The sequence below is a fragment of the Phocoena phocoena genome, chromosome 3, assembly GCF_963924675.1.
Source record: "Phocoena phocoena chromosome 3, mPhoPho1.1, whole genome shotgun sequence".
Lineage (NCBI taxonomy): Eukaryota > Metazoa > Chordata > Mammalia > Artiodactyla > Phocoenidae > Phocoena > Phocoena phocoena.
Genome location: NC_089221.1, coordinates 154,141,071 through 154,168,399, shown reverse-complemented (window position 1 = coordinate 154,168,399; position 27,329 = coordinate 154,141,071). Strand labels below are relative to the sequence as shown.

General features: G+C 43.3%; 1 protein-coding gene across 1 annotated transcript in view; it reads left to right on the top strand.

Annotated features, from left to right (window-relative positions):
- COL23A1 (collagen type XXIII alpha 1 chain) overlaps positions 1-27,329 on the top strand; it is a 365,892-nt gene that overhangs the window by 34,361 nt on the left and 304,202 nt on the right. Inside the window, exon 2 of the mRNA XM_065873754.1 lies at positions 4,356-4,422. Within this exon, the coding sequence (XP_065729826.1) occupies positions 4,356-4,422 (67 nt within the window). The remainder of the gene's footprint in view (positions 1-4,355; positions 4,423-27,329) is intronic.

Sequence of the window (27,329 nt, the reverse complement as noted above, 5' to 3'; positions counted from 1 at the left end):
AATATAGTTATATTAATTTGTTTCAGCCTGCATTCCACCCTGGGATTTTCCAGCATCCTGGTTATTTTTTAAAATTTGTATCCATTTAAGTTTCCTCTTTGTGATGTATGGTCCAATAGTTTTTGACAAATGCTTGGAGTATATCCATCACCCCAGCACCATGCAGAACAGTTCCATCACCTCACAGCTCCTCCATGAGTCTCCTTGTGTTTCATTCCTCCTACTCCCTCAACCTTTGGCAACCACTGACCTAATTTCAGTCCCTATAGTTTCGTATGGCCTGGATTTTTTTTGTAGCAACTCTTTAATTTATTAGACATTAAAATTGCTGGTAAGCAGAGGTTCTCTTACTTTGTGGTTGAAGTTAGTTGATACCAGGATTCAAGTCCAGTCCTGACACTTACATTGCCCTGAGTCTCAATTTTCTCATCTGTAAATGAGTATAAAAAAAAATAGTCCTAGCCTCATGGGGGTTCTTGGGAGGACTCAATAAGATAACAGTTGTTGGCACAGTGCCTGGCACATAGTAAGTAATCAATAAACTTGATGATAATAATACTTTATATTTGCTATCCTCATCATCACCATGGTGGGATATGAAAAAAGAATATTAAAGAGGCCAGGAAATGCTGCCGTCTTGAGTTGCTGGTGGCCATAAGAATGTACACATGGGCCCTTCCCTAGGGGGGATGGAAAGAAGGCAGAGAGGATGTGACTGTAGCAGGGCAGGATTGATCCTCCGAAAGTCTTCCTCTGGTGTTTGTGGTGCCTGTGTGTACTTTCAGGGTTGATCCTGGAGTTAGTTTCCTGAGGAGACAGAATCATCTGTCTGTCATTCAAAAATTATCCTAGGCAGGGAGATTTTAGGGCTTCATTTTGGCTTTTCTCCTCCCCGGGATTTTTTTTTTTTTTCGCTGAGATATTACAACACGGAAAGAACTTTAAAGAAGTAAATCACTGTAATCCCTACACCCAAGTGGGTTGATGTTTTGGTAGTTGCTGCCATCCCAGCCTGCATTGTTACACATATGTAAACATTATTTATTGTATCATAAACATTTTTCCTTGTTGCTACATAGTCTTCATAATGACTTTTGATGAAGATATGACAGTTTCATGAAGGGGATTCACCATCCTTCACTAAAGTACTCCCACTGTTTTGCGGCACAACTTCATGAATATCATTTTTTTGCTCCTGATGATTTATTTCCTTGGGATATACTCCCTAGAGTAGGAATTTTCTGTCAAAGGATAGGAATGTCTTTGTGGCTTTATCTGTAGCATTTTGCAGAAATAAAACATTACATCCTTTTTTGTATATTAATCTATATTTCATCAAAATACAGCTGTTCAGGGATGTGATCAAATATCTGGTGAAGAGTTTGAGACTAATGCTTCAACAGATCATTGATAAATTTATCATCTGACCATGTAATGCTTTTTTGGAAACCATGATTTTCTCTGATTAGTTTTCTCTCAGCTCTTTCCCCCCCCAACTCCAAGTTCTCCTTCTCAGTACTTCTGGAGGGAACACTCCCAAAGTCTCCGGTCATTTCTCAGAAACTCATTCTTTATTTACTTTTGGAGTCAGGACTTGTTTGCATATGTAAAACCAGGACCATATTGTTTGCAGATGCTAGGGGTGCTGCCAGATAATTGAATGTAAAAAGTTGAGACTTTTGAATCATTTTTACAAACCAGGACACAAAAGAATGTTTTCTTAGAATTAAAAAAAATAATAAAGGCATGGAAATAAAGTTCGTGGGACTGGGTTTCTAATACAGACATTTCACTTTGTGTTCCTAGTAGGGATGTTTCAACTCCAGAGTTGGGGGTGGGAGTTGGGGGGGTGGGGGGGAGGATAGAGGACTAAGATAAAACTTTGCAGATTCACTATCTAATCCAGAAAAACAAATGCATAAAAGGAGTTAGAATAAATAACGAAACAAAAACTCAATCAGTTATTTATGATCCCATCTACTAGCATTAACAATACGTTTTTTCCTTTCTTGAATAGTTTTCTGTTTAGTTTTTGTTTGTAGATAAGAGTAGCTTAAAAGTAATTGTGTTTCCTATCAGTATTTGATAAAGCCCCCTTCCCCTTAGGGGAGCTGCCCAGATGTGATAGCACTTGTTGAAAGCTAATTGTTTTTTAGCATTAAATGCTTTTGTCATTTTTTTAAAAAAAGGAAATTAGCGTAGCTTCTAGTCTTTCTAGAAATGATAAAAACAGCTGAGAGCTTCTCATACAAATTGACTGGCTTAAACTAGAAGGCTGGATTCTTTTTCCAAGTGAATTTTGAACTCTGTAATAGTACCTGCAAGTATAATGGGGGAAAAGTGAGTTCTGAGGTCCTGCTCACACGTGCATCGCGGGCACCTACTGCAGCGTTCCAGTACAGTGAGGATGGGCATGGCTGGGATGCTCCAGACTCCAGTGCACATGGCCTGGGGTCGGGTGGGGGTGGAGGTGGTATCTGCTGCTGCTGTGGTCTCACCCACTTGGTAGGAGCCTGTGGCAGCTGCGGGGCGGAGGGGGGAACCTCTGGAGGCTCAGGGCTGGCTGGACTGCTTGCAGGGTGGCTCTGGGCCCAGTGGGCGGTTCTAGGGAAGAGTTCCCCAGACTTAAGCAGGAGTGAGTGGCAGGTGTGGGTCTGGACAGGAGCTGAGAGCCCAGGGCCAAGAGGCCTAGCCAGGTTCTGATTTCTGGGACAAGCCGAGGCCTTGGGGGGGTTTAAGAGGTGTGGGGAGGACAGAAAAGTTCTGTTGTGGTACTGCTTTCACAAACACCTCCACCACAGGGTTCAAAATCATACATCTTCCAGTTCTCTAAAACCTTGGCCTTAACTCTGTCTCTTGTCAGTACCAGCCTCTGTGGCCCATCTGGAAAGTGAGGGCAAGGCTGGCAGATTGGAGTGGAGGTGGAACTTGGAAGTACTTTGCAGGGGCCAGAGCCTCCCCTGGTTACATTTTTTATTTCAGGCTCCTGGTCCTGGGCTGTTCAGCCCATTCTTATTTATTTATTTATTTTCTTATTTATTTATTTATTCATTCATTCATTCATGGTCGTGCCGCACGGCTTCTGGGATCCTAGTTCCCTGCCCAGCGATTGAACCCAGGCCCTCGGCGTGGAGTCCGTTATAACCACTGGATCTCCAGGGAATTCCCTGTTCAGCCCCTTCTTATGTGAAAATTCCAGGCTTGGTGATCAAGGGCTCAAGACTGGGAGTGCCTTCTCACCTCCTCTAAAACAGTGATTTAAAAATTACATTTTTGTTTGTTTGCTGTGCTATTTTCCAGATATTTGTATTTGCGTTTTTACTATGTTTTTTATTGAGAAAAATTACATTTTTAAGTTTGAACCTTAAGTAACCCTTTTAGTGGTAGTATGCATTTTTAACTCAAGTTAGCACATTTGAGATTTGCTTTGTTTTGCTTTTAGGAAGAGTTTTTGGTTTTTGTTTTTGTTTTGTTTTTTCCTAGAGAAAGGTTAATACTTTGTATATTCTTGTCAGGACTCAAGTCTTGGCTAGTTTGGGGATTATGGGCCAATTGCTTCACTCCCCTAAACCTAGATTTGGGATTGGGGATTAATTTCTTATTTTTTCCAAGTTTGTATCCCCTGTCTGTGAGGCAGGGACAATAATTCAGGCCTCAGAGGTTACCCTAGTGTCACATAAGGTGATGATTATGCCAGGGCTGTACTGTGAGTTGTCGTAATAGCAGAGCTGTGACTTTTGACTACATTTTTGTGGTAGTTCTTTTCCCTTCACCCAAATCTAGCACAGGGCTGGGCATGTGTAGAGATTCTTGTTAAATTGTACTGAACTAAATTTTCTAGGCCTAGGATCCCCACTGGTAAGAAGAAAGGAAAATGTCATCAGGGTGGATTAGCCCTGGGCCATTGGGTCTGAAGCCAGTGGGCTTGGAGGGGCTGCAGCCAAGGGGCCTCTTGGGCTCCCTGGGGTTGGATAGGGGTGGTCTCCGGAGCAGGGAAAGATGTTCAAGAGTGAGTTTTGATTGGCCCTACCTGGCCTCCCTCTGCTCTGCCCTCCTATCTTCACACCAGGGACTACCGGGTCCCTTTGTCATTCCTGGATTTGTATTTGAAAATGTTGTTAACAAAGCAGAAACGTGTCATCTTCTATTCAGGGACTCCCAAGTAATTGCTTAATGTTTATTTCATTCCAAAACTGCCTGTAGAATTTAATGACCTTTTAAAAACTGTTCTTGAAAGCACCAACACCACCACTGTAGATCTTTCAAATATGTTGGTTTTTGCTGTTTTTCCGCTTCTACCCCTCTCCGCTCCAAAACTCATCCTTATTTTTTCCCCCCTTTTCTTCCTGGTTCAGAAGATGGAGGGACCAGTCAAGCTCCGGACAGTTCGAGAAGCGCCGACGGACTGTGTCTGTCCCCCAGGTAAGTGGATGTTTGATTGTTGCTGGCGCCTAACTTCCATAGGCCTGGTCTTCTCTCTCCTGTCTACCCGAAACTGCCAAGGCCATGGTCAAGAGAATCACTGTGGGTTTCAGGCTGTCTGTGGTACCTTGTGGACTGTCCTGGGGCCTTTCTTCCTACATCATCTTCCCTGGTAGGTGTGTCATTAAAGATTCTGGCAAAATTAACTGACTTGGTTTGATGGGGATGGTGGTATTGGTGGAAGAGCTAAGAAACTCTTCAAGATGACTTATAATAAAGGCTTAGATGCTAGGAAAGTAGCAGCCATCCCCTTTTAAAGATGGAGAAACAGACATGAGCCATCCGAACAGTGTTAACATTGTGACCCTAGCTCTGTTTCGAACATGAGGGGTGGTGGGTAGAGGAATAATCTGGCAAATATAGTTTTTCTTGGTTTTCATTTCTTTGGTGGAGGCAGAGGAAAGGAGCAGGAAACGTGGTCTGATTTGTTCAAATAATCATTTGTCTTGGGTTTTGATGGTGTAGACCAGGACGGCTGTGACTAGAATTGAGAATTTGTTGGTTCCTGATCCATGTGGCTCAAATCCTGATTCATATCGATCTTCCAGTTGTCCTCATTGGAGCTTTGCATGTATTATGACTGAGAATTTAGGGGTGTAGTCTCAGCCCCAGTGTTTTCAGGGTTAGAATTATCCTCTCATAGAACAGTATGTAATATCAGTTAATGAGTGGAAAATTGTAACAATTCCCAGATGACCCACCATGCCGGACGGGGTGAGAGAACATGGGAGCTGAACCCAGGGGCCCTGTTCCTTGCTGTCATGCCTTCCATTAGCCAAGTTGTCTGGCATTTCCGAAACCACTTCACCTGGTCCAGAAACCAAGTTTACTGATGGTTAACATCTCCAGATTCGGAGATGTCCTGAGATTTGTGCAAAGATGGACCCATGGTGTGAAAATTCAGTCTCTGGGGACCCAGTGGAAGAGGATTTTACAGTCGAGCTTGAGCTAGCCTTTCATAGGAACTCTGAGGTTTTAATAGGAGGGAAAAGGACATGATAAGTAATGATGTCATGAGCAGATCAGGAAGTCAGAAATTGCAATTCAGTGGGGGAAAAAAAATCAGCTCCACCAATGAATTTTTGGCTGATCTGCAAAATGTGTAAAACAATTCTTCTTGCTCCTCCCCTGCTCTTTCTTTCTGAGTATTGAATGGTTGTAAATTCATGTGAGTTATGTAGATGAGGGTTGTCCGAGGGGCTTGTGGCTGTGATCAGGCTGTCCTGGCAGGTATGGTCAGCGTGGCCCAGGGAGTGTAGCACCGCAGCCTCTGCCAGGCCCCAGTGCACACCCATGTCCACATCTGCTCTTTCTCTCCTGTCACCTTGAGCTGGAGAACTCACTTGAGCACTTTAGACTAGAGCCCTTTATCAGTGCAAAACCCCGTAGGCTGGCACATTCTCCTCTGCCATAAAAAGCACAGAGGGCTTTTTCTCCAATACCAGAAACCTTACCTCATTCCCTTTCTCCCTGACTCTGATCTGCCCTGCAGACTTTTGGAGTCTGGACATGCAGACCACCCTCATTTGAGATACCCCATCTCATCTGAGATACCCGCAGATCCCCCTAGCCCAGTTCCTTCCCACGGCCCAGAGGACAGTGTAATCTTTTGTCAGATCCTAGGATGCAGCAAGACAGATAAGCGAGGCCAGAGAAGGGGGTGGCTCTTCTGTGTGTGTTACCCATTGTGAAGTGGGTGCTCGGGGAGCTCTGAGGCTGAAGGGAGGGGCAGGCTTCGGGCTGGAAGGTCAAGATTCTTCTCTTGCTGGAGTCAGTGGTGGGAGGACTGGCAGAGCTGTGCTCTGAACTAGCCCTGTGACCTCAGGCAAGTGAGAGGCCCTTGAACCTTGAGCTCCTTGTCTATAAAACGGTATAGTGAGTTGAATTGTGTCCCCCCCTCCCAAAAGATATGTCCCAGTCCTAACCCCTGGTATTTGTAAATGTGGCCTTATGTGGAAATAGGGTCTTTGCAGACATAATTAATTTAAGGATCTTGAGATGAGATCATCCAGGGTTTAGGGTAGGCCCTAAATCCAATGATGAGTGTCCTTATAAGAGTCAGAGGTAAGAGATTTGAGACACAGAAACACCCAGAGGAGAAGGCCATGGGAAGACGGAGGCAGAGGCCAGAGTGATGCATCTACAAACCTAAGAACACCCGGGATAGCCGGCAGCCACAGAAGCTGGACAGGGGCGTGGAAGGGATTCTCCTTAAGAGCTTTCAGAAGGAACCAGCCCTGCCAACACCTTGGTTTTGGACTTCTGGCCTCCAGAATTGTGAGACAATAGGTTTCTGTCATGTTAAGTCACCTAGTTTGTGGTCATTTGTTGTGGCAGCCTTAGGAAACTAAAATAAATGGGACCGTTAATCACCCTAATTATAAGGTTGCTGAGATAATCAAAATGTGGCGGACATAGGAACTTCCTACACCACCAGGTCTGAATCAGGTGTGTGGGGCTGCCACCTGGGAGCCCCCTCATGCGGCTCTTCCTCATACACCTGCCTCAAAAGAGACTTCTCTTCCTTCAGCGGAGAGCTCAGGGCTGTAGATTCATGTGGCTTACCCATGTACCTGGGGATTCCAACGTCTTCTTTTCTTATGTTACTTATGTACTTATTGTTTTAAAATGTGTTTAAAGTTTTTAAATGTTTATTTTTGAATAGGAAATAATATGTGATGAAAGATTCAAGTACTACAAAAGATTACATGTGAAAACTAATTCCCCTCCCCTCCTCTCCCCCGGTTCTCCTGCTCCTCTTTCCAGGGGCCCTTTACCCATTTGCTGATGTCCTTCTGAGCAGCCCTTTCCAATAGAACTTTCTGTGATGATGGAAATATTCTATCTCTCTGCTAATCGAGCAGCCACTACTAGCCATGTGGGGCTACCAAGCCCCCTGAAACATGGCTAGTGCAACTGACAAACTGAATTTTAAATTTTTGTTTAATTTAGAATGGATAAGCGGCAAGGTCCTAATGTGTAGCACAGGGAACTATATTCAATATCCTGTGATAAACCATAATGGAAAAGAATATAAAAATGAGCGTATGCATGTGTATAACTGTGTCACTTTGCTCTACAGCAGAGATTGGCACAACTTAGTAAATCAACTATACTTCAATAAAAACTTTTTTTGTTTAATCTTAAATTGTCATGTGTGGCTGGTGGTTATGATGTAGGACAGTTTTTTGAGGTTTTTAAGGTCATTTAGATACATTTCAGTGAGAAGCTCCCCTCCTGGTTTTATGCAAATGGTATATGTTGTTGTCCCGGTGTTGCTTTCTCGGTTTGCAGTTTCCCTCTGAGATGGTCTGAATCATTCCATGTATCAGAGAGCAGGTGTTACCTTGTTTTGGGTTAAAAGACAAAATCCTGTTGGGCTGTCCTGTGAGGTACCTGGCCAGTCCACACCCCAAGGACGTTTGAATTGTTTCCCATCCTGTGTTCTTACAGACTGTCCTTCAGGGAACTGTTGGAGGGAAGGAGGACTGTTGTCTTGCCCGGTTCTCTGCCTTCCTCATGCTCTGTACTGAAGCCCGTCATGAGCCAGGCACTGCTGCAGGGCTTTGGGTCACTGGGCTGAAAGGATAGGAGCCCTCAGTCTGTTTGGGGCACCACCACCAGAGCAGCAATTCTGGAATGTTGCAGGGGGTGGCCCCGAAGTCTGCTCTGTGGGAGACTCAGGCACGACCCAGTCCCCATTGTGCTGTGAACATGTGAGCATCCCAAGGGATGGGTCGGGGCCAGCACCCTGGAGCCTGAGAGGTTTGCATTTGACTCTGATGCTTAAACAGCTGCCGAGTGGGCACATTCTGCACATCCTGGAGATATGGGCCATTCTGGTGTAAAAGCTCCTTACCTTAACTAACTCTTTTAATTACATTAATAAAATAAACAAACGAAAAGGAAACTTATGAGCTTACACAACTGGAATAGAGAGGTCAGAGGTACAGCCAGTTTCAGGTATGTCTGGGCTCAGGGGTCTCTCTCCGCCTCTCAGCTCTTCCCTGAGTCATTTTCAGACACTGTCTCCTTGGGGTGGGAAAGTGGCCACCAACAGTCCCAGAAGTATATCAGACCTTCTCAGCAACCCCAGCAAATAGAGCACTCCCCTTTCTCAAAGGTGTCAGCATTGGGGAATAGGGAGTGTTATGGGCTGAATTGTATCCCCTTCCAAATTCAAATGTGGAAGTCTTAACCCCTACCTAGTACCTCAGAATGTGACTGTATTTGAGACAGGGTCTTTAAAGAGGTAAATAAGGTAAAGTGAGGCCATTAGGGTGGGCCCTCATCCACTATGACTGGTGTCCTTATAAGAAGAGATTAAGACACAGACACACACAGAGGGAAGATGACATGAAGCCAGGGAGAGAGGCCTCAGAAGAAACCAACCCTGCTGACACCTTGATCTCTGACTTATAACCTCCAGAACTGTGAGAAAATAGATTTCTGTTGTCTAAGCCACCCAAACTATGGTACTTAGTTTTGGCAGGCCAAGCAGACTAATACAGAGAGTTATTGTTGCTGGGTACAGAGTTTCTGTTTGGAAAGATGGAAAAGTTCTGGAAAATGGATAGTGGCGATAGTTATACAACATTGTGAAGGTACTAAATGCCGTGAAATTGTGCACTTTTAAATGGTTAAAATGATATTTAAATTTTGTCTGTATTTTACTGTGATTAAAGAAAGAAGTCCCAGCATTGACCCTGATTGGCCTGGCTTGGGGCAGATGCCTCTCCTTGTACTGATTGCTATTCCTGGAGGATGGGACACATTGATTGGCCAGGTCTGGGTCATGTGACTGGTCTTGGACCTGGGGGGAGGCCGTTGTGGGGGAGGGTTGACACTACCAGAATCATGTAGGCTGAGAGTGGGGAAGGGTGGTTACCTCAAGAAAAAGTAGAGTGCTATTCCCAGAAAAAGAGAAAAGAGATGCAGCTGGGCAGACATAAATAATAGATGACCACTTCAGTCCAGCTCTGGGGGCAGCTGGCCAGACTTGTCCAGGTGGTCCTAAGTGGGGACTACGGACAGACCCTGAGTTTGACCAGAGGCTTGCCTCCACTTCAAGCACATAAGTCTCTTCCCTCTGTTGAGCTTGTCCAACAGACAGTGCAGCTCAGTGATTAAGCACTTGAATTTTGGACCCAGACTGCCTGATTCAAATTCTTTGTCCCAGACTTCCTTGGTGGCGCAGTGGTTGGGAATCCGCTTGCCAATACATGGGACACAGGTTCGATCCCTGGCCTGGGAAGATCCCACATGCCGTGGAGCAACTAAGCCCATGCGCCACAACTACTGAGCCTGTGTGCCACAGCTACTCAAGCCTGTGCGCCTAGAGCCCATGCTCCGCAACAAGAGAAGCCACTGCAATGAGAAGCCCGCACACCGTAACGAAGAGTGGCCCCTGCTCGCTGCTACTAGAGAAAGCCCACATGCAGCAATGAAGACCCAATGCAGCCAAAAATAAATTAAATAAATAAATTAAAAAACAAATTCTTTGTCCCTTACCAACTCCATGACCTCGAACTTATCCTCCCGGTGCCTCAGTTTTTCATCTGTGAAGTGGGGTTTCTAATACTACCTACCTCATAGAATCGTGCGAGGATTGAATGAGCTTGTAGAGAGTTTGTAGCAGGGCCTGGCACTGCTTCCTGAAAGTGAGTTAGTGGTTACCAGGAACCCAGATCCCTTGCCCCCAGGCCAGTCCAGACTCACTGTGTGCAGCCTGTTAGCTTCCTGATTGTTGCCAGGGCTGCCAGAGAGGTAGGGACGAGGCGATTCAGAGTTGGCGGTTGGCTGGAATATCCTGGAGGGAAGGAACAAAGGCCTGACAGACTTCCTTGGCACGTTCTTCTGGGATGTGGGTGAGAAAATGCTGGTGACAGAGCCCAGAAGTGAGGGAACCAGAAAGGCCACACGTGTGGCCTGTGAACTCTTGTCAGCCACTAACGGCATCCGGAAGGCCTCATCATGCAAAACCTGGGGCTCTGCCCCTTTGCACAGTTTGTACTGGTTTCTAACTGGGCTCAACCTGCCCTGGAGAGTATTAGGAACTTTTCAGAAAAACAGTAATACTTTTCATTTCCTTTTTGTGCCTTTTTGTGTTCTTGCATAATATCCCAGAGACATGGCGTGTGGTTTCCAAATGATAGGGACTGTGCTTGCAGTGTAGGGTGACTTCCCAGAAATTAATAAACAGATTTATCAGAGTTAGAAATTCGCTGCTCTGTGAAAATGTTTGGAAGTTTGAGCAGAGGAGTGAAACTCTGCGTAGGAGGACATGAAGTACAATGCAGAAATGATACAGAACCTGATACATTTCATTGACAGTTTATGGCAAATGTTGCAGAGTGGAACAGAAATGGTCAGTTACTCTATTCAGCCTGTTTACTGTATTTGTAGGTTTAGGAATTTGCTTAAGGCAGCGGGGAGGGGGTGGGGGGATGCTTTCTTACTACATTGAAGCAAAAAATGGTTATCCTACTTTGAGTTATTTCTTATTTGTAGAATTTTTTTAAATGATACTTTTTTTAATGTGTTAAATCCTAGTTGACTTGCGTTCGTGGTAAAACTAAGTAGTTTAATGGCAGTTTATCCCATTATGTCAGACTGTACAAAGTTGAAGAAGATAATTTGTGTGTCTGTTTCTTTTTTTTTTTTTTTGGCCAGAATTCTCTGGAGAATTCATTCATTCGTTCATACATTCATCTCTCTCTACCCTATTTTGTGCTTGTCCTGTGGGTGATATTGATTAAGATTGTTAGAGGAATTGCGGACCCAGTTGTTAGAGGATGATGGCACACATACAGGAACCATAATATATTGAGAATGGGAAGAATTCTAAGAAAAATGTCCCACAGAAATTGAAAGGAGGGAGAGATCACCTCAGATCAAGGAGGCCTGGGTGGGGGAAGATGACAGTTGGGCAGGGTTTTGAAGACTGGTTGACATCTTAGCCAGCTGGGATGGGGGACACATTCCACAAGACCTGGCATACTGAGCAGAGGCAGAGGGGAGCTCTGGGAGTGTCAGGGAGCTCTGTTTGGTTGGAAGGTGATAATGAGAGGTGAGGATGGGTCTTGATTATGGAGGGATGTGAGCTTCATTCCATGGGACACAGTTGAAAGGTATGTGAGTAGAGTTCAGCTTTAAGAGGAGGACTCTAGAAACAGCATGGAGGATGGACTGGATCACAAGTTTGCTTCAGCAGAGAAGCCCACTGAGAGGGTGCTCCGGATGCGGACATTCTTGTCTTGTTCCCCGATGCGTCCCCTGAACCTAGAACAGTGCTGGGCATGTGGAGAAGGGGTGGTAAATATTTGCTGAATGACTGCCCTGGAGGAGAGGTCATGAGAACTTGAATGAGGGCCATGAGAATTGATGGCAGGGAACAGCTGTGAGAGGCACTGGGCCATGTGGTGGACAAAACTCATAAGCAGGATGGATGGGCACGGGAGGGGACAGAGGTGCCCAAAGCTGGAAGCCCGGGGGAAGGTGATATCCTGAACAGAAACAGGAAATCCCCAAAGAGGGATTTAGAAGGGAAGATGATAAGCATAGTTTTGGACAGTGGCCTTATGAACCAATTTGTAGACCCACTGATGAATGGAAGAAAATAATTAGAAGTCTTCTCTTAAGGCATCATCTAGCCACTCTGAACCTATTAATTGTAAAATGTACTGTGTCCTGTAAATAAAAGTCTTGAGGGCGCTCAAGACGTTTTGTTAATTTTGTTTGTTTGTTTAAATACAGAATATTTATTAAGAAGACATTAACATGCTTAGATACACAAATTAAACCACTTATACCATGCCATTCTCAGTGAACTGTAAGGAAAAAAAACATGAAGAACAAAATTAGTTGATTTCAGATAAGTTTTCGTGTTTTCTAGCTATCATATGTCCATTTGCATATTAGGAAGTTATTAGCACTGATATATAAACTTTTTTCCCAATCTTAATGTAACTTTTTGGCAAGGGGAAATTCACAAAAATTTGCATTGAAGTCTGAATGTAAATTGCAGACTCTTAAAAGAGGTTATGTATTGACCTTTGGGAATTGGAGATTTTCTTGTGACCACTAGAGGGAGCCCACTATATTCATTAAATTCATTAAATTCTGTAGAAATCTAATGGAATTTTTAAAAATGATAATTAATATTAAAAAAATTTATTAGAAAGTACACAGAAGTTCAAACCAAGGGCAATGAAATACAAAGTTAGCCTTTCACTCTGTTGTTTTTTCTACTAAAACAGAAGATCACTGAGAATTTTCCAGATGGCTCCAGAATAGAGTGGTGTGTTGTTGGTTTCAGAAGGTGTTGTTGATTATGCAAAGGGTAAAATAGCAACTAGCAAGCACATTCCCACTCACCCAAAATTTATTGAGCACATCTGGTTTAGACCCAGTAGAGACTCCCCAAAGCTGTGGGAAGATCCCATCTTGGCCAACTCTATGCCAGCCGTTGGATGACAGGTGCAACTCTTCACTCCGTGAGGTGTCGTGTAACTTTGTACATTGGGATTATTAAATGTCTCGCATATCAAGAGCTACTCACATGGTGGGACCGCCTCTTCCCAGGGGTAAGTTCAATGCAGTCATAATATTTTGTTTCTTAGCTCTCTTCTTATGCCAAAGTATATTCCACATGGATTGAAGATTTAAATGTGAAAAATAAAACCATGGAAGGCAAGACAAAAATACAACAGGTCACTTTTTAAAATTATAGGTAGAAATAGACTTTATAAGCTTGGTACTGAAGTCAGAAACCATAAAGCAGCAGTTCTCAACCAGGGATGATTTTGCCTTGTGGGGACTTTGGCAATGTTTGGAGACATTTTTGATTTGTCTCAGCTTGAGGGGTGGGGTGCTACTGGCATCTAGTGGGTAGAGGCCAGGGATGCTGCTAAACATTCTACAGTGTACTGGAGAGCCCCCAACATAAAGAATTATCCCACCCAACTGTCAGTGGTGCCAATGTTGAAAAACTCCTCTATAGAATAAATGTTTTCTTAAATGATTTAAGCTTAAAAGCTTAAACTTTCTGTCTAGAAAGAAAATTCCACCTTAAAGTTTAAAGATAAATGGCAAACTGAAAACTTAGCGTATATAACAAGCACATGGTTAATATTCATGAGATATAAAGTGCTTTTGCAAAAGAATAAGGAAAAGTCAAATATTTTAGTGGAAGAATGGGCAAAGGAGATGAATAGGGAGTTCACAGAAACGAAATGCATGCTGAGGAAGGAGGCTGGGAAAGGACAGGATGCGGGGCAGTTCCGGGAATCTAGGCAGCAGGAACGGAGGGGCAGTCCCCCGGGGAGTTAGAGGTCTCTTGGGTGTGTCTGCATCAACTGTTTTTTGGTGTGTCATTCTGCCTGAGGTTCAGGGTCTCAGGAGAGAGAGCCCTACTGGGCAGGTCTGACCCCTGTGCCCATTCCTCTGCCCGTGGCTTCCAGGGCAGGGCTGAGAGGGAAGAGCACCTCCCCCACAGGTGCCAGGATGCTGCACAGTGTAGGGGAGGGGAGTCTGGGTTTAATACAGGTGGACTTGGCAGTGAATGCCAAGTGTGGCCGCCCACCGGCTCTGTGAGCTTGGGCAAGTGACCTGATTCTTTAAACTCTCCATCTCCTTGTGTGTAAAATGGGAAAACATTATGTACCTCGGGGGTTTGTTTTGAGGTTATTCTGAGACAAGTGTATGTGGAAGTGCTTGGCACACCCTAGGCATCTCGTAATGTCTGTTCATTTATCCCTAAGGAAAGTGGTCTGTGGTCCTCAGGAGGTGAGAGTCAGACACAGATTATTATTATGGGGGTGGGGGGAGGGTACTTAGTAAGCAAGCCCAGCCCTTTCCTTTTGTTGCCTCCTCTGCAGAAAAGAATGTCATTTCTGCTTAGTCTCTTGGTTCCTTTAGTGCCAGGATCCCCCAGCGAACCTTCTGCTCAAAGATGGAGAAAGAGCAACTCCTGGCTCCTCTGGGAGCCCTTGAACTTGGGATTCCCTCTGCTGCCTTGTAGATTGTCAGCAGGCAGCATGGTAAAGCCCTTTTCTCTTGGGTGGCCCTGGGGTTTCCTTCCTGATCCACCAAAGACTTCTTCTGCCCTGATCCAATGTTATTTTACATTTTTGTTTAGTCCTGGCTTTAGAAATAGGATGAATGCGGCCAAGCTGCCTTCCCTACGAGGTCATGATTTTCATGACACTGTTAGGCTTGAGGTGGCCTGTTGTCTGGTCATTTCTTTAGAAGTAGCCTGTGTGGCCCACTCACAAGCTAGCACAGGAAGAAATTCAAAGCACCGGAGGCTAAGGCTCCGAGGGGAAGGGGGGCTCTAAGGAAAAGTCCAGAGAGCAAAGGATGGTGTGGAGGATGGGCCAGCTCCCCCATTAGAAGCGCACACGCCTTCGTGGTGCATTGTGAAGAATGTACTTTTAAAATGCAGAGATGATTCCCAAGAGAACATGCAAACATCTACAAGAGTAGCTGTGCAGTGGGGAAAGGGCAGCCATTTAGAGTATTTTTGGACACTGGCTCTGTGCTAACCCTAATCCCTGGGGATGCTAAGTATGACTGTGCTCAGAATGTGAGCTCATGGAGTCAGGGGAAAATGGAGTTTTGACCCAAGTTGATGTCACAATGGGTCCAGTGGGGCTTCCCTGGTGGCGCAGTGGTTGGGAGTCCACCAGCCTGTGCAGGGGGATGCAGGCTCGTGCCCTGGAAGGGGAGGATCCCGCAAGCTGTGGAGGCTGGGCCCCTGCATCAGGGCTACTGAGCCTGCGCTCTGGAGCCCATAAGCCACAGCTGCTGGGCCCGCGTACTGCAACTGCTGAGGCCCGTGCACCTGTAGCCCATGCTGTGGGGGTGGGGTGGGGACTGCCACCGCCACCACCACTGCCACCTCGCATCGTGGTGAGGAGTGGCCCCCACTCACTGCAACTGGAGGGGGCCTGCACGCAGCAATGAAGTCCCAGCGCAGCCAAAAATAAATAAATTAAAAGAAAAAAAGTAAAACGCAGAGATGAGACTATATGTGCCCCTGGATGGGTGGCGGCAGTAGGTGACCTGGAGGCAGAGCAGAGAATGGGCTGTGCCACCCACAGAAGGACTGGACAGTGACTTTACCCCTGGGTGTCACCCCCATCCTTGGCACTGACTGTTACACAGGTGGGGATAGAGGCAGACCGTGTTGGCCCAAGTACTTGCTGAAGGGTCAGCTGTGCCCAGGAGCAGCATATTTATTAGCTGTGACTGTGGGCCTCACAGTACCCTGCAGGGAGGGGGAGTGGTCTTAGCGCTTTCTGTGTGTGTGGCGGGGAGGGGAGCTCGGAGAGGACAGGGCGCTGCCTCTGAGGAAGGCCAGGAGCAGCTGCCCAGGAGTGATACCCCCCCCCAAGGCAGGACTTGGGCTTAATTTCTAGGAGGTCAGGGCAGTGCCTCAGGCTGCCCCATGCCTGTTTGCTCCCTGAGAGTGCTCCCTCTCCTCTTGCCCCTCCCCCTCGGGATCCAGGAGCTCCATCAGGGGCTGGGTTGTGGAGGGTCTGTGAGCATCGATTTCTGTTACCCTGGACACTGGCCCTTCACTGCTGGAAGTGGGTGTAGAAAAGAGGAGGAAGGGGTCGGGGCACGGGGCGGGGAGGGTGATGAACTCAGGCGGGAGAGGGTAGGGAATGCAGGTTAGATTGGGGTGGGTGAGGGAGTAGGGAGAAGTGGGGGAGCAATGTGCGAACCCCGGTGTACCTGTCCTGCCCCCATGGGGGCAGGGACTCTGAGCCCCCAGGGCTGGCTGTGGGAAGGTTCCAGATCCTTTAGCCAGAATCCTCTGAGGGCCGACTCAGTTGGTCTCTAGGGCCTCTCTTAGGATTATTGAGAAAAGCTCGTTTCCTACCTAGAACACACCATTTTCTTCTTTCTGAAGGTCCCCACCTTCCCACAGGGCCCCCCTTCCAGGCTTCTTAGCAGGCAGTCCTTCTTTTATTTTTAAAAAATTATTATTATACAAGCAAACTATGCTTCTTAAAATTATCCTACCATCCCCCTCCTCAAAAAAAGTCTCTCTTGTACCCCCCACCTCACTACCCTATCCAATCCCGTGCCCTAGATGTAATTATTTGACCAGTTTTGTTTGCATTCTGCAGACCTTTTTCTGTGCTTCAACAAATACATACATTTAAATACTTATAGAAATAAAATAATGTGAGCTATTCTGTAGTTTTTTGTTTTCTTTTGTTCTGTTTTTAATACATCTTTATTGGAGTATAATTGCTTCACAATACCGTGTTAGTGTCTGTTGCACAACAAACTGAATCAGCCATATGCATACACACGTCCCCATATCCCCTCCCTCTTGAGCCTCCCTCCCATCCTCCCTATCCCACCCCTCTGGGTCATCACAAAGCACAGAGCCGATCTCCCTGTGCTATGCTGCTGCTTCCCACCAGCCAACTATTTTACATTTGGTAGTGTGTATATGTTGATGCTACTCTCACTTCACCCCAGCTTAGCCCTCCCACCCCATGTCTTCAAGTCCATTCTCTATGTCCACCTCTTTATTCCTGCCCTGCAACTAGGTTGATCCATACCTTTTTTTTTTAGATTCCATATATATGCATTAGCATATGGTATTTGTTTTTCTCTTTCTGACTTACTTCACTCTGTATGACAGACTCTGGGTCCATCCACCTCAGTACAAATAACTCAATTTCATTTCTTTTTATGGCTGAGTAATACTCCATTGTATATATATACCACATCTTCTTTATCCATTCATCTGTCGATGGACATTTAGGTTGGTTCCATGACCTGGCTATTGTAAATAGTGCTGCAATAAACATTGTGGTGCATGTCTCTTTGAATTATGGTTTTCTCAGGGTATATGCCCAATAGTGGGATTGCTGGGTCATATGGTAGTTCTATTTTTACTTTTTTAAGGAACCTCCGTACTGTTCTCCATAGTGGATGTAGCAATTTACATTCCCAACAACAGTGTAGGAGGGTTCTCTTTTCACCACACCCTTTCCAGCATTTATTGTTTCTAGCTTTTTTGATAATGGCCATTCTGACCGGCGGCGTGAGGTGATACCTCATTGTAGTTTTGATTTGCATTTCTCTAATAATTAGTGATGCTGGGTATCTTTTCATGTGCCTCTTGGCCATCTGTATGTCTTCCTTGGTGAAATGTCTATTTAGGTCTTCCAACCATTTTTTAACTGGATTGTTTGTTTTTTTTAAATTGAGCTCCATGAGCTGTTTGTATATTTTAGAGATTAATCCTTTGTCTGTTGTTTCATTTGCAAATATTTTCTCCCATTCTGAGGGAGGTCTTTTTGTCTTGTTTATGGTTTCTTTTGCTGTGCAAAAGCTTTTAAGTTTAATTAAGTCCCTTTTGTTTATTTTTGGTTTTATTTCTGTTACTCTAGGAGGTGGGTCAAAAAAGATCTTGCTGTGATTTATGTCAAAGAGTGTTTTTCCTATATTTCCTCTAAAAGTTTTATAGTGTCTGGTCTTACCTTTAAGTCTTTAATCCATTAGGAGTTTATTTTTGTGTATGGTGTTAGGTAGTGTTCTAATTTCATTATTTTACATGTAGCTGTCCAGTTTTCCCAGCACCACTTATTGAAGAGGCTGTCTTTTCTCCATTGTATATTCTTGCCTCCTTTGTCATAAATTAGGTGACCATATGTGTGTGGGTTTATCTCTGGGCATTCTATCTTGTACCATTGATCTATATTTCTGTTTTTGTGCCAGTACCATACCATCTTGATTACTGTAGCTTTGTGGTATAATTTGAAGTCTGGGAGCATGATTCCTCCAACTCCGTTTTTCTTTCTCAAGATTGCTTTGGCTATTTGGGGTCTTTTGTGTTTCCATACGAATTGTAAGTTTTTTGTTCTAATTCTGTGAAGAATGCCATTGGTAGTTTGATAGGGATTGCATTGAATCTGTAGATTGCTTTGGCTAGTAGAGTCCTTTTCACAGTGTTGATTCTTCCAATCCAAGAACATGGTATACCTCTCCATCTGTTATGTCATCTTTGATTTCTTTCATCATTGTTTTATAGTTTTCTGAGTACAAGTCTTTTGCCTCAGTTAGGTGTATTCCTAGGCATTTTATTCTTTTTTTGCAATGGTAAATGGGAGTGTTTCTTTCATTTCTCTTTCTGATTTTTCATTGTTGGTGTATAGGAATGCCAGAGATTTCTGTGCATTAATTTTGTATCCTGCAACCTTACCAAATTCATTGATTAGCTCTAGTAGTTTTCTGGTGGCATCTTTAGCATTCTCTATGTATAGTATCATGTCATCTGCAAACAGTGACAGTTTTACTTCTTCTTTTCTGATTTGGATTCCTTTTATTTCTTTTTCTTCTCTGATTGCTGTGGCTAAAACTTCCAAAACTATGTTGAATAACAGCAGCGAGAGTGGGCAACCTTTTCTTTTTCCTGATCTTAGAGGAAATGCTTTCAGTTTTTCACCGTTGAGAATGATGTTTGCTGTGAGTTTGTCGTATATGCCCTTTACTATGTTGAGGTAGGTTCCCTGTATGCCCACTTTCTGGAGAGTTTTTATCATAATGGGTGTTAAATTTTTCAAAAGCTTTTTCTGCATCTATTGAGATGATCATATGATTTTTCTTCTTCAATTTGTTAATATGGTGTATCACATTGATTGATTTGTGTATATTGAAGAATCCTTGCATCCCTTGGATAAAGCCCACTTGATCATGGTGTATGATTTTTTTAATATGCTGTTGGATTCTGTTTGCTAGCATGTTGTTCAGGATTTTTGCATCTATGTTCATCAGTGATATTGATCTATAATTTTCTTTTTTTGTGATTTTTTTTTCTGGTTTTGTTATCAGGGTGCTGGTGGCCTTTTAGCATGAATTTGGGAGTGTTTCTCCCTCTGCAATTTTTTGGAGGAGTTTGAGAAGGATCAGTGTTAGCTCTTCTCTAAATGTTTGATAGAATTCGCCTGTGAAGCCATCTGGTCCTGAACTTTTGTTTGTTGGAAGATTTTTAATTAAGGTTTCAATTTCATTACTTGTGATAGGTCTGTTTATATTTTCTAATTCTTCCAGTTCAGTCTTGGAAAATTGTACCTTTCCAAAATTTGTCCATTTCTTCGTGGTTGTCCATTATCTTCTTCTTGGATTGATCCTTTGATCATTATGTAGTGTCCTTCCTTGTCTCTTGTAACATTCTTTCTTTTAAAGTCTATTTTATCTGATATGAATATTGCTACTCCAGCTGTCTTTTGATTTCCATTTGCACGGAATATCTTTTTCCATCCCTTCACTTTCAGTCTGTAGGTGTCCCTAGGTCTGCAGTGGGTCTCTTGTAGACTGCATATATATGGGTCTTGTTTTTGTATCCTTTCAGCCAGTCTGTGTCTTTTGGTTGGGGCATTTAATCCATTTACATTCAAGGTTATTACCGATATGTATGTTCCTATTACCACTTTCTTAATTGTTTTGGGTTTGCTTTTGTGGGTCTTTTTCTTGTCTTGTGTCTCCCGCTTAGAGAAGTTTCTTTAGCATTTGTTGTAAAGGTGGTTTGGTGTTGCTGAATTCTCTTAGCTTTTGTTTGAAAAGCTTTTGACTTCTCCATCGAACGTGAATGAGATCCTTGCTGGGTAGAGTAATGTTGGTTATAGGTTTTTCTCTTTCATCACTTATCCTCACACTTATCCATCACATATCCTGACACTCCCTTCTGGCCTACAGAGTTTCCACTGAAAAATCAGCTGAGAACCTTATGGGGATTCCTTCGTATGTTATTTTTTGTTTTTCCCTTGCTGCTTTTAATAATTTTTCTTTGAATTTAATTTTTGTTAGTTTGATTAATATGTGTCTTGTTGTGTTTTTCTAGGGTTTATCCTTTATCGGACTCTCTGTGCTTCCTGGATTTGGGTGACTATTTCCTTTCCCATGTTAGGGAAGTATTCCACTATAATCTCTTCAGATATTTTCTCAGACCCTTTCTTTTTCTCTTCTTCTTCTGGGACCCCTATAATTCGAATGTTGGTGTGTTTAGTGTTGTCCCAGAGGTCTCTAAGATTGTCTTCAATTCTTTTCATTCTTTTTTCTTTATTCTGCTCCTCAGCAGTTATTTCCACCATTTTGTCTTCCAGCTCACTTATTCATTCTTCTGCCTCCGTTATTCTGTTATTGATTCCTTCTAGTGTCTTTTTCATTTCAGTTATTGTGTTGTTCATCTCTGTTTTTTCTTTAGTTCTTCTAGATCTTTGTTAAACATTTCTTGTATATTCTCAACCCATACTTCCATTCTATTTCCGAGATTCTGGATCATCTTTACTATCATTACTCTGAATTCTTTTTCAGGTAGATTGCCTCTTTCCTCTTCGTGTATTTGGTCTTGTGGGTTTTTACCTTGCTCCTTCATCTGTGACATATTTTTTTGCCATCTCATTTTTTTTTTAATGAGTGGGATTGTGTTCCTGTTTTACTGGTTGTTTGGCCTGAGGCTTCCAACACTGGAGTTTGTAGGCTATTGGGTAGAGCTGGGTCTTGGTGCTGAGATGAGGAACTCTGTGAAACCTCACTCTGATGAATATTCCCTGGGGTCTGAGGTTCTCTGTTAGTCCAGTGGTTCAGACTTGGAGCTCCCATGTGGGGTGGCAAAAAAAAAAAAGAGAGAGAAAAATAACAAAGTAAAAAATAAAATTAGACTAGGAAACTAACAGATATGTTAGAAAGAATGTAAAAGTAAAACTATAGATGAATCAACAACCAGAAGGTACATCAGTACCACAACAGTGAAAAAGAGGAGGAGGGAAAAGAAAAAAAAAGGGGGGGAGGGGGAGGCCTTGGCTGTGGAGAACAGGGCCTAAACAAGGGTGAGGTTTGGGCAGTGGGTGGGGCCAGTGCTCAGGACCCACAGGGCTAGAAAAGGCCCTGGGGTCTGTGAGGGGTGGGGCTTAGGCTCAAGGAAAAGAAGGGGCCCAGGCATGCCCCCCACCCTGGTCTCAGAGGGCAGGGAACCTCACCTGGGAGCCCAGAAGGCTTCTTGGGCTCGAGTAGGTGGGGCAAACTGCCCTCCTCTCCTCTCTTGCTCCTCCTCCTCTGGTCTGGGGTCTGGGAAGGCCCCTCCCACTTGCCTCTCCTGATCTCCCTGGCCTCCCTCCTATGCCCCCAGGACCCATGGAGCCTGGATGGGGCTTTGGAGGGAGGGAAAGCGACTTAGGAGTTCAGCAGGCTCCCTGGCCCAAGTGGGCCAGGCAGTCACCCTCTGTTCCTCTCCCCACTCTTCCTGGAGAGTCCCTCCCACATGTCTCTCCTGATCTCCCTGGCCTCAGGGGCTCTGATCTTGTCTGGCCTCCACTTCTCCTCCCCCCTCATTCCCCCTACATCCTACCGGTTCACTCTGGGGTTCCTCCCGTCTCCTTGGGTGTCAGAGTCCCCCACTAGTGGCCAGCAGCTCCCTAGTTGTGGGGAGACGCTATCTCTGCATCTTGCCACACCACCATCTTGACTCCTCCTCCTGTAGTTCTTTTTAACTTCACAATATGAGGGTACTGTTCCCTGTCAGTCCAACCTGAATGGGCTCCAGGGGCCCATGGACCATTCTTATCTTCAAATAAACACCAGGATGTGACTCAAGGTGGTTGCTGCGGCTCCCAGCCCGCTCCTTCCTCTCTTCCCCCTCTATCCCCTGAGCTCTGGTCTTTTTTTGCTCCCCTGCCTTTCTGGACTTTTTCCACATTTCCCTCCACACCAATCATTTTCACTCTTTCCAGCATAAAAGTCTCTCAGTATGTGTCCTGCTCCTTCTGCTCCTGTCCTTTCTGTCCTTTCTCCTGGTCAGCCCATCTGAAGCCATGGTCACAAGTGGGCAAGTGCAGGGGCTTCTGCAGGAGGTGCTAGAAAGGCAGTGAATCTGTTCACATTTAATATTGTGTCCCTGCAACCATTAAGAGCTTTTGTCACTATAACATCAACACGTATGTACCTCTGATGTCTGCCTCATTATTTGTTTTAACTTTTTGTCAAAATAGAACTTACTACAGGCATGAGCACATATCCTAAGTTTAGAGCTTGATGAATTTCCACAACCAAAACACATCTGTGTCCAGGTCTAGAAACAGCACATGAACTGCCCTCTAGAGACCCCCAGCTACCTGAGGGTAACCACTGTCCCTGTTTCTCACATAATAGACTTGCTTTGCCTGTTTTTGAACTTTATCTGGATGGAATCACACACTGTAGATTCTTTTGTGTCTTTAGTTGAGCGTTATGGGATTTATCTGTTGCTGCATGTAGTGATGGATTGTTCGTTTATTTATTCATTTTATTATTGTTGGGCATTTGGGTTGTTTCCAGTTTGGGGCTATTATGGACAGTGCTGTTGTGAGCAATCGTGTATGTGTTTTGGGGAACATATGTATGCATTTCTGTTGTGTTTATACCTTACAGTGGCATCGCTGGGCATAAGATATACAGATGTTAAATTTTGGTAACTAGTACCACGTCATTTTCCAAAGAAGGTGATAGTTCCACCAAGTGAGTATGAGAATTCCAGAATTCCAGGTGCTCCATGTCCTCACCAACACTTGGCATTTTCTGTCTGTTTTGTTTTAGCCATCCTGGTGGCTGTGCATGTCTGTGTCTGGACTGCCTTTTCTGCTCCATTATCCTATTTGGCTATCCATTTGTGATTACCACATTATTTTAATTACCAAAGCTTCAGTGTTGATATCAGGTGGTGTTTTGTGCAGAATTGCCTTTGCTATTCTTGGGCCTTTGCATTTTCTTACAACTTTTACAACCTGTTTGCAAATTTCTATTAAAATAACAACAACAGCAATGACAAAACAACAACAAACCCCAACCCTGCTGAGACTTTGAATGAGATTCATTGAATATTGATAATAATTTAGGAAGAAATGACAATACCAAGGCCTTCAATTTACGAACATGTTGTATTGCTCTATTGGGGTAATTTTATTTGACAGTATTTTATAGTTTTGAGCGTAGTGGTCTTGTACATGTTACATTTATTCCTAGGAATTTAATGTTTTTTTGGATGCTATTTTAAATGATAATATTTTAAAAATTTGCTTTCTGTTTGTTGCTGATGATTTTTCATGTTCCCCTTGTTTTCAGTGTTTTTGCCGCTTCACTTTTTAAAAATATTTATTTGTTTGTTTATTTATTTATTTTGGCTGCACCAGGTCTTAGTTGCAGCACGTGGGATCTTCATTGTGGCATGTTTAGTTGCAACATGTGGGCTTCCTAGTTGCGGCATGCATGTACGATCTAGTTCCCCGACAAGGGATCAAACCTGGGCCCCCTGCATTGGGAACTCAGAGTCTTACCGACTGGACCACCAGGGAAGTCCCACTACTTCACTTTTTAATTCTAATAGTTTAATAGTCTTTTAGATTTTTCGTGTATTTTCTATCATGTCATCTATAAGTAGAATTTTGTTTCCTATTCTTATTCCTTTTATTTCTTTTACTTTACTCATTGCTTTGGCTAGGACCTTCAGTGTGCTGAAGAGAATTATTACCAATTCTATTGCAGGCATCCTGGTTTCATAAGTGAAGTCAGAAGAAACATTAAGTATGACCATTGCTTTAGGTTTTTGTAGATATCAATCAAATTAAATAAGTTCTCTTCTTAGTTTGCTGAGAGGTTTTTTTTTTAAAGAAAAGTTATGATTGGGTGTTAAGACTTGTCAAGTGATGTTTGTACATTTAGGAGATGATCATATGATATTTCTCCCTTTTTTCTGTCAAAACACTGAATTATGATGATTGATTTTAAAATGTTAACTACCCCAGAATAAACCCCACTTGGAGGGGCTCTATTATTTTAATATGTTGCTGGATTCAACATTTAGTTTAGGGATTTTGTATCTGTCTTCATAGAGAGATGGTCTGTAATTTTGCTTTCTTCTGTTGTCAGGTTTTGGTTATTAAGGTTATGCTGGTCTTGTAAAATGAATTAGAAAATGTTACCTAGAACATTTCTGTTATGTTCTGTTTCTGGTTTCTGTTACCTAGAAGAATTAGTGTAAGATTTAGTGTTGCTTCTCTCTTAAATGTTTGGAAGAAATCACTAGTGAAAACATCCAGACCTAGGATTTTCTTTAGGTTTTAAACAACTTCATTAAATTGTTTTAATAGCTACAGGACTCTGCTTCATTTTTTTTGAAGTTTATTTAATTTATTTTTTTATACAGCAGGTTCTTATTACTTATCCATTTTATACATTAGTGTATATATGTCAATCCCAATCTCCCAATTCATCCCACCACCCCACCCCACCCCCACTTCCCCCCCTTAGTGTCCATACGTTTGTTCTCTACATCTGTGTCTCCATTTCTGCCCTGCAAACCGGTTCATCTATACCATTTTTCTAGGTTCCACATACATGCGTTAATATACGATATTTGTTTCTCTCTTTCTGACTTACTTCACTCTGTATGACAGTCTCTAGATCCATCCACGTTTCTACAAATAACCCAATTTCGTTCTTTTTTATGGCTGAGTAATATTGCATTGTATATATGTACCACATCTTCTTTATACATTCGTCTATTGATGGGCATTTAGGTTGCTTCCATGTCCTGGCTATTGTAAAGAGTGCTGCAATGAACATTGGGGTGCACGTGTCTTTTTTTTTTTTAATTTTATTTATTTATTTTTGGCTGCATTAGGTCTTTGTTGCTGCTCACGGGCTTTTTCTAGTTGCAGTGAGTGGGAGCTACTCTTCGTTGTGGTGCGTGGACTTCCCATTGCAGTGGCTTCTTTTGTTGCGGAGCACGGGCTCTAAGGCATGTGCGTTTCAGTAGTTGTGGCTTGCGGGCTCTAGAGTGCAGGCTCAGTAGTTGTGGCGCACAGCCTTTGTTGCTCCGTGGCATGTGGGATCTTCCAAGACCAGGGCTTGAACCTGTGTCTCCTGCACTGGCAGGCGGATTCTTACCCACTGCGCCACCAAAGAAGCCCCTACATGTGTCTTTTTGAATTATGGTTTTCTCTGGGTATATGCCCAGTAGTGGGATTGCTGGGTCATATGATAATTCTCCTTTTAGTTTTTAAGGAACTCCATACTGTTCTCCGTAGTGGCTGTATCAATTTACATTCACACCAACATTGCAAGAGGGTTCCCTTTTCTCCACACCCTCTCCAGCATTTGTTGTTTGTAGATTTTCTGATGATGCCCATTCTAACTGGTGTAAGGTGATACCTCATTGTAGTTTTGATTTGCATTTCTCTAAGAATTAGTGATGTTGAGCAGCTTTTCATGTGCTTCTTGGCCATCTGTATGTCTTCTTTTTTTTTTTAACATCTTTATTGAGGTATAATTGCTTTACAATGGTGTGTTAGTTTCTGCTTTATAACAAAGTGAATCAGTTATACATGTACATATGTTCCCATATCTCTTCCCTCTTGCGTCTCCCTCCCTCCCACCCTCCCTATCCCACCGCTCCAGAGGGTCACAAAGCACCGAGCTGATCTCCCTGTGCTACGTGGCTGCTTCCCACTAGCTATCTATCTTATGTTTGGTAGTGTATATATGTCCATGCCTCTCTCTCACTTTGTCACAGCTTACCCTTCCCCCTCCCCATATCCTCAAGTCCTTTCTCTAGTAGGTCTGTGTCTTTATTCCTATCTTACCCCTAGGTTCTTCATAACATTTTTTTTCTTAAATTCCATATATATGTGTTAGCATACGGTATTTGTCTTTCTCTTTCTGACTTACTTCACTCTGTATGACAGACTCTAAGTCTATCCACCTCATTACAAATAGCTCAATTTCATTTCTTTTTATGGCTGAGTAATATTCCATTGTATATATGTGCCACATCTTCTTTATCCATTCACTGATGATGGACACTTCGGTTGTTTCCATCTCTGGGCTATTGTAAATAGAGCTGCAATGAACATTTTGGTACATGACTTTTTGAATTATGATTTTCTCAGGGTATATGCCCAGTAGTGGGATTGCTGGGTCATATGGTAGTTCTATTTTTAGTTTTTTAAGGAACCTCCATACTGTTCTCCATAGTGGCTTTATCAGTTTACATTCCCACCAGCAGTGGAAGAGTGTTCCCTTTTCTCCACACCCCCTCCAGCATTTGTTGTTTGTAGATTTTCTGATGATGCCCTTTCTAACTGGTGTGAGGTGATACCTCATTATAGTTTTGATTTACATTTCTCTAATAATTAGTGATGTTGAGCAGCTTTTCATGTGCTCCTTGGCCATCTGTATGTCTTCTTTGGATAAATGTCTATTTAGGTCTTCTGCCCATTTTTGGATTGGGTTGTTTGTTTTTTTTAATATTGGGCTGCATGAGCTGTTTATATATTTTGGGGATTAATCCTTTGTCCATTGATTCATTTGCAAATATTTTCTCCCATTCTGAGGGTTGTGTTTTTGTCTTGTTTGTAGTTTCCTTTGCTTTGCAAGAGCTTTTAAGTTTCATTAGGTCCCATTTCTTTATTTTTGTTTTTATTTCCATTACTCTAGGAGGTGGATCAAAAACGATCTTGCTGTGATTTATGTCAAAGAATGTTCTTCCTATGTTTTCCTCTAAGAGTTTTATAGTGTGCAGTCTTACATGTAGGTCTCTAATCCATTTTGAGTTTATTTTTGTGTATGGTGTTAGGTAGTGTTCTAATTTCATTCTTTTACATCTAGCTGTCCAGTTTTCCCAGCACCACTTATTGAAGAGACTGTCTTTTCTCCATTCTATATCCTTGCCTCCTTTGTCATAGATTAGTTGACCATAGGTGTGTGAGTTTATCTCTGGACTTTCTATCCTGTTCCATTGATCTATATTTCTGTTTTTGTGCTGGTACCATATTGTCTTGATTACTGTA